This window comes from Leuciscus leuciscus (genome assembly GCF_965113295.1).
Source record: "Leuciscus leuciscus genome assembly, chromosome: 7".
Taxonomy (NCBI): domain Eukaryota; kingdom Metazoa; phylum Chordata; class Actinopteri; order Cypriniformes; family Leuciscidae; genus Leuciscus; species Leuciscus leuciscus.
Window position 1 is genome coordinate 24,029,951 of NC_138731.1, and position 8,224 is coordinate 24,038,174.

An 8,224-nucleotide genomic window follows, 5' to 3' on the forward strand; every position below is an offset into this window, starting at 1 on the left:
ACCACGAATTGTATTTGTAGTAGCCTACTTTTCGCGTGCATATGATACGCACTTTATGGCGTGTAATAGGCACGCACTCCGCACCCCTAATCCTAACCAAGGGGTTTACAGTGCGTAGCATATGCACGCAAAAAACATTCTTGGCGTATAAATGGCACGAGAAATTTAATTTGTGGTATAGATAGGCACTTTCATGAGATTGTGTTTCATAATCTGCTACTGGGCCGGCCCTCTGTCAAATTTTAAAACCCAGTGTGGCCCTTGAGCCAAAAAGTTTGCCCACCCCTGACTTAGAGCTTGATCAAAATGCATAAAAAAAAAAAAAATTGGGAAAAATTATTACAATTTAAAATAAACTGTTTTATATTTTAATATACTTTAAAATGTGGTTTATTCTTGTGATGTCAAAGCTGAATTTTCAGCATCATTACTCCAGTCTTCAGTGTTTTACATGATCCTTCAGAAATCACTCTGATAATGATGAGAAATGTTTCTTGAGTAGCAAATCAGTATATTAGTGTTGAAAACAGTTGTGCTGCTTATTTTGGAGTAACAGTGATAAAAAAAATGTCAGGATTGTTTGATGAATAGAAAGCTCAATGAACAGCATTTATTTGAAATGGAAATCTTTTGTAATTACAGGGTCATTCCATGTCAAATCAAACAAATTTCGGAAACATCCCCAGCTCAAATTTCTGCTTTTGTGAATATTTTTTTCTGAAGAAAGACAAAGATAAATTGTGATGAAAGCCAAAATATTAAATGTCATGGATGAATATTTACTGAATAATCCAGTTTTGTAGAGGGGGGACAAAATAAAAAATGTCACCTGAGGTTTGGAGCCCGTCTAATGATGGTGAAATCTTTCCCCTCTAATTCTCTCTTGCCACTTTGACCCCCCTCTACAAAACTGTGTATTACTCAGTAAATATTTATCCATGACATTTAATAATTTGAATTTCTTGTTCATTTATGTATTTTTATCACCAGACAAAAAATTGTCAAAATCAAAAATTGTGTACACAGAAATGACCCTAAATATGTCTTTACTGTGATTCTGATCCAATTTAATGCATTCTTGCTGAATAAAATGATTAATTTCTTTTCTTTTTTATTATCTTACTGACCCCATGCTTTTTAATGGTGGTGTATCCACTGGTTTGTTTTTCCTCAAAATGCTCTGCCTTTAGCTTCACACTAATGCAAATGAATATTGCTTGCATCAGATGGGCCTTATTATGTAACTTTAAGTTTGTTTACATTTTAACTAGTGTGGTGCATATATATTCAGTAAATATTTCACATCCTCTTCTTTGCAGGTAATTCCCAGATGGGAGCCACTATAGTAGACGCCCTGGATACCCTTTACATAATGGGCCTCCACAACGAGTTTAAGGACGGCCAGGAGTGGATCGAGCAAAACCTGGATTTCAGTGTGGTAAGTGGCCAAGACTCGGACATGAACACACACGCAAGATCACCAACAGCACTTGTCTTTGTAGGTTTGGGGCAGAGCGAGTCTGTTTTTGTTTATAGACACAGTGATATCTCAGGACACTGTTATTTCACAGTGGTGAGCCGTATACTTTGGCAGCAGACTGACACAGCTGTATTAACAGTCGTTCGAAACCCCATAACTCCTCAAAGACTTCAGTCCTCAGCGTGTGTGAATCTTTCAGGTTTTGATCAGATTGTGGTGGCACTTTGTGGAAAACGTGTGGTGAGAAAAGAGTTGATGTGACACATCACCGTATCCAGGAGACAAGACTGGCGCCATGGAAACAATGTGAACCTCCGGTGCTCTGCCTCCAGAATTAGCCGGTGATGTCGAGAAAAAAAATGGCAGACAAAAGAGACGTCAAAGAAGTAGCGGGGCCAGTGACTGGCCCCAGGGGCCACTGTGTCTCCTGCTCTCTCTCTCTTTCTCTGTCTGCATTCACATTCTAACCCATTAATGGGATTTCTCCAGTTTCTCTCCCTATCAGTTGTTTTTCCATCAGATATGGAGAATCTGTATGCTCTTCTCAACTTTATCAATCTCTCTGGTCTCCATGTGTTGTGCCATTTTTCTCCCATCTCCCCTCTGCCGCCTTTCTCTTAGCAGGACTTACAGCGCCTGGAATCTCCTCGGGGTGTTTAGTTCATCTTTTGGGCTTTTCGAGCAGTGGCCTCATTTCTTCTGTCTCCCCTCCTCACTGTTACTTTTGGACAAGTGTATCTTATGAAGCATGTGCACTTTGAGGGATGACTCACGCTTGGACCGTTGGGTCTGGCCGTTGAGGGCTCAGCGTGTCACAGTGGGATGGAGGTGCTGGAAGGATTTTTTTGGAGGAGGGGAATAAACTGCAACGCATGGGCGAGGAAGGGAAACGGAAGGGAAAATAGGTTCTACAAAGCAGTACAACCATTTTCAACATTGATAGTTGTATTAAATGTTTCTTGAGCAGCAAATCAGCATATTAGAATAATTTCTGAAGGATCATGTGACACTGAAGACTGGAGTAATGATGCTGAAAGTTCAGCTTTTACAATTACATTTTAAAAATCTTAACAGAAATCAATTATTTTAAAAATATTTCATATTATAATTTATTTTTTTACTGTTTGTTAGTTCATGATACCTAATGTATTATTTCTGAATTTATGAAATAGGTTTATATTAATTAAATCAATTGGGTCTTATTATAAAGTGTTGTCCATTTTATAATTAAATGAATAGTTCACCCAAAAATGAAGAGAAAATGTTCTCAACCTGATGTCGTTCTAGACAGTTTCAGCGGTTTTTGTATATCAATGAAAATCATACAATGATTGGACCCCATTGAATTTCATTATATGTACAAAAAAGAACTTTTTTCTTTTGTGTTCCACAGAAGAAAGAAATGCATGTGTCTCTCTCTCTCTCCCTCTCTCTACTTCTCTTGTGGTGATGGATGAGGCTGTCTGCCATCAGCATTAATCGCAGCTGTTAAACCAAAAACTGAATTAATGGACCTTGGTCAGGGAACGGTCATATCTGAATTAATCTGGTGCACGTTCACTTTTGTCAAAATTAATAGACATGTTAAATGAATGCTAAGTGAAAGGGTTGGTTAAAGCATGTTCTTGTCTTATCAAATTAGTGTAAAACCTAGTCAATATAAGATGCTTTAGAAGCGTCATGATACGAACTAGAAAACCTGCTTGTATTTCATAAACAGTATACAAAAACAGGTGCTGTTTTTAGGTGCTGTGGATTATGGGATTGTGAGATGGCTAAAACAGGATTTGGGGAGTTTGTACAACCATGCCATTGAACTTCACTGTGTTTAGATTTATTTTCTGCTTTGGGTGAAATTTTATTTTCTTATTTGTTACTAGACTTGTGAATGTTGTGTACTATATGCTCCAGCATTCATTTCCATCTCACTGAGAGATTGAATCAGCTTTAATGTAGAATTCAAGTTAATTTGATAGTGCTGCATGGCTGTTGTGTATAGTAGATAATTCATGCAGATTATACTACAGGGCCGTTGAATGCTTGAATATGATTGGTTGACGAACGTTCTAAGGTGTGCATTATTTTCAGGGAAACGCACGGCTAAAGTAGTTCCAGGCAGGTCTTGACCGCATTACAGTTCCATATCACTTCGCGTAGTCAACCATAATAACGGAAAATAGGATACAATTCATAACAAGAAAAAGCATTTCGCCCCATGCGCTTGATCTGCAACTTTCAATGTCTAGCTTCACAATCAATAGAAACATGCAGTTTAATTTGAATAAATAAACTATAAAGTCCTATCTATAATCAATAGAAATAGAAAAAACTGAATATAGGCTAAATAAACGGATAGTCCTGCAGCACGGATTTTTATTGCAGATAATTTAACAAATAAATAATTATTGATAGGCCTAATGTTACTTGTTAAAAGGGCTTTGGGTTTCATTTATTTGGCTAGTCTACTGTCATCTGTCAATAATAGAAAGAAAAAAGAATTAACGAATTAATTCAAACGAATTGAATTAATTAATAAATAATAATATTGACGCACATGCTTTTCTGTCTCATTATTGCAACATCTCTCTCTAATAACTGCATTAATAACTGCATGAAGCCGGGAACACACTTTAAGACCGGTTATGAATGTAATTTGATACTTATGACTGATCATGTCCAAACGCGTGTTCAGCGCGTTCAGTCTGTGTTCAAAGTCGGTGTTTAAAATCTGCTGCAGTCGATGAAAACAGTCAGAGAATGTGTCAGCTAGTCGTGTGTCCCCAGCATTAGTCTGCTATCAGCGGCTCAAACCTCCGTTACTAACTCTGAAATGACGTTTTGGAATTAGCAACGGAGGCATGGGATTAGATGCGTAAGAAATTAGTCCTACATACAAGAGCGTTTTAATGACAAAAACTTTACAAACGTCTTGAAATACATAATCTGAACAATGTTTCGAGGTGTGGTAACTGTAGTATAAGCGGAATAATTGACTTCAGGCCGTTGAATTATTAGAAAAATAATGCACACCCGAGGTGTAACGGCCACTCCGCTTCGCGTCGTGACCGCATTACCACCTCGGGTGTGCATTATTTTTCTAATAATTCAACGGCCTGTCGTCAATTATTCCTTACTTAATGAAGCTGCTTATATGTTTGTTTAAATTATCATGGGTTATACTTTATTTTAAGGTGTCTTTGTTACAGTGTAATTATATATTTAAGTACTGTGTAATATTAAGTAACTACATGTACTTACTATAGGGTTAGGGTAGGATTAGGATTTGGTTGAGGGCTATTTGCATGTAATTATGCATAAGTTACTGTTATTAGTATGGTAAGTACATGTAACATATTTAACAAAGGCACTGTAAAATAAAGTGTTACCTTATCATGTATAGTAGGTGGCTTCTGAAAGTAAAAATCACATTCATTTTCTCCAGAAAGATTGTTTTTAAAAATACTAGCCTAATCTTATCTCAAACTGATTATATATTTGAATATTTTGCACTATTTATGCACAACTATATTGTATTTTATACGTACATTACATACATAATGTTTGGAATCAGTATTTTATTTTTTATAATTAAATTCATTCAACAAGGAGGGATTCAATTGATCAAAAGTGATCAACATATATGTAGGCATTTATAATGTTACAAAATATTTATACTTCAAATAAATGCTGTTCTTTTCAACATACTATTTATTAAGAATCTTGAAAAAATGTCATGTTTCCACAAAAATATTAAGCAGCAAAACTGTTTTCAACATTTGATAAGAAATGTTTGAGCACCATACTAGAATGATTTCTGAAAGATCATGTGACACTGAATAATTTAATGATGCTGAAAATTCAGCTTTGCTATCACAGAAATTCATTGCATTTTAAAATATATTCAAATAGAGACTTTCAAAACCATAAAATCTTACCGACATCAAACTTTAGAATGGTAGTATATTTGACTTTTTAGATTTATTTTTATTTTTATTTATTTTAGCGCTACTGATGTCAATAGTTTTCTATTGTCATTTGATATAATTTGCAATGGTTCATAGGATGCCTTATTAAAGAGAAGTAAAATATGCAGTCATGTCTTTTTGAAGGTTTTTATTGTTATAATTTCCCCGAAATTAAAGTTTGTTATGAATTATTTCTGAACCGGTTGGTTTTATTTAGTCTCTTTATCAAAAAACAAAACAAAAAAAAAACTTATGGGAAAAATACTTTGTGATTCAAGGACCCTGAAAAAGTGACCCCTTACTCCCTCTTATTTTCCCCTCTGTTTCTACAGAATGCAGAAGTCTCTGTCTTTGAGGTCAACATCCGCTTCATTGGAGGGCTTCTGGCTGCATACTACCTCTCCGGACAGGAGGTACATTGTCATCACTTCTTCTTGTTTTTTGTGTGTTTCTTCTCTGTCTGTGCTGTTCCGTTCTGTAGTTATTTTGTATGATGGAAGTGTGTGCAGGCCTCCACATAGATGAAGTTCTGGACAGAGAGTTCATCTAAGGGCAGTGATGTTGGATCAGAGAACTATGAACAGCTTTTTCAGGGGAAATAAATGTCCCTCTCTCAAGCCCATGTTAATTAACGCTTCCCTTCTGTCTTATCTGCCCATGGACATTAATGGAGAAGAGCACAAATACTCTCTCTCTTTCCCCCATCACTGGGTAGCATATCTCTGCCTCTGCATATCACAATGTTCTCCTCCTTTTAGTCTGAAGGTGAAAATGCAAAGGAATTAAACCGCAGCCATGCGGCACGACCTCACTGCCACTCCACACACTTCATTAGATGAGTTTAGATACTGGACGTGAAACTCGCCACACTTGCATACAAAGTCTTCTGGTCTGTCCCCTGCTTGCCTCTCTGTCCCCAGTGACCTTTTGTTCTGTCAGTACAGTGTTTGGACATGCCTGGGTGTCAGGCCTCAGTTTCAGCACAGTCACACTATGTTCAACACTCCGTTTCCCTCATATGTGCTGTCATAGACATGCAATACAGCATGTGCCGAATGTTGGAGTCAAGAGTGTCAAAATTACTAGTGTTTGTACTGCCACTGGCAAACACAGAGAGAAGAGGAGTCATTAAATCTTAAATCATTAAATCAGGATTAACAGTGCATTTATATATGAGATATACAAAGATTTTGTTTACAGAGATCAGAATCAAAGCAAGCATTAGAAATACTGAAATGTTGGTATAGCTTAAACAAAATCAGTGCTGAACAGATTTAAGTTTGTTTTGTTTTGATGGGTTTTTAAATGTAATTTATTTTTTTATTTTTTTATTTTACACTTGACTTTACGTTTGGTCCTTTCTTTACAGTAATTTTTGAGTAACTTTTTTTGTAAAGATGCACAATAAATATATATAATTTATATATTTAATTATAAATCTTTAGTTTTTTAACGTTTTATTCTTAATTTAGTTATTAGACAAAATAGTATAGCATTTTAATCTTGGTCATTTATCGGCCATAATATGAAAATTATCATTGCTATCCCCCAGAACTACCTTTAATCTGGAGCTTTCATTTCTTAGTCGTTTTTGAGTTACTTTTTTTTGTAAAGATGCACAATAAATATATATAATTTATATATTTAATTATAAATCTTTCGTTTTTTAACGTTTTATTCTTAATTTAGTTATTAGACAAAATAGTATAGCATTTTAATCTTGGTCATTTATCGGCCATAATATGAAAATTATCATTGCTATCCCCCAGAACTACCTTTAATCTGGAGCTTTCATTTCTTACAGTCGTTTTTGAGTTACTTTTTTTTGTAAAGATGCACAATAAATATATATAATTTATATATTTAATTATAAATCTTTCGTTTTTTAACGTTTTATTCTTAATTTAGTTATTAGACAAAATAGTATAGCATTTTAATCTTGGTCATTTATCGGTCATATGAAAATTATCATTGCTATCACCCAGAACTACCTTTAATCTGGAGCTTTCATTTCTTACAGTCGTTTTTGAGTCACTTTTTTTGTGAAGATGTGCATATACTCTCTTGGTAGATCTTCAGCATTATGGGAACCAAAGCGTCTTTCTCCATTGATGATCATTCAAAAGCACCCATGAGCAAAGATGGCTGATTTAAAATTGCTTTATTTCAGGGGATCATGCAACAGCCAAGAAGTTAACTTTGGAGGGCTAATGATAACTTTCTCTAGGTATTATTCTCTAGATCGCCTTGGTGCAGGCAGAGTGTCTATATATGTCCTCTGTGTGGTGTAGGCAGCATGGAGCAGATGCTGGCAGTGTGTCGTAAACTGAAAAGCCATGCCTCTTTAATAAGAGATTTTTGATCAGACATGATGGAGAAAGCCACTGAGGGTAAAGGGAATGAAAGAGTCAGGAGTAAAAAGAGTTGTGTACTGGACTGATGACCAGCTGGTGTTTCTCGAGAAGAGAATTTGATCTGAAGAAACGAGGATTCTGTACTTTATTAACTCTGGAGGTTATTTCTCCTGTGCAAGACCACATCTCTCTCTCTCTCTCTCTCTCTCTCTCTCTCTCTCTCTCTCTCTCTCTCTCTCTCTCTCTCTCTCTCTCTCTCTCTCTCTCTCTCTCTCTCTCTCTCTCTCTCTCTCTCTCTCTCTCTCCCCTCTCTCTCTCTCCATATCTCCATCTCTATCTCTTTAGCCTGTCAGCCGGCTCTAGCAGAACCCCCCTTTGCAGTGATGGATGATGTTTACTCTGCTGTCCCTCTGTCCTCTCTTCCA

The 8,224-nt window shown here is 36.1% G+C and overlaps 1 protein-coding gene across 1 annotated transcript in view; it reads left to right on the forward strand.

Annotated features, from left to right (window-relative positions):
• The window catches only part of man1a2 (mannosidase, alpha, class 1A, member 2), a 94,916-nt gene that overhangs the window by 60,801 nt on the left and 25,891 nt on the right, over positions 1–8,224 (forward strand). Inside the window, exons 5-6 of the mRNA XM_082175313.1 lie at positions 1,320–1,438; positions 5,778–5,858. Of these exons, the coding sequence (XP_082031439.1) occupies positions 1,320–1,438; positions 5,778–5,858 (200 nt within the window). The remainder of the gene's footprint in view (positions 1–1,319; positions 1,439–5,777; positions 5,859–8,224) is intronic.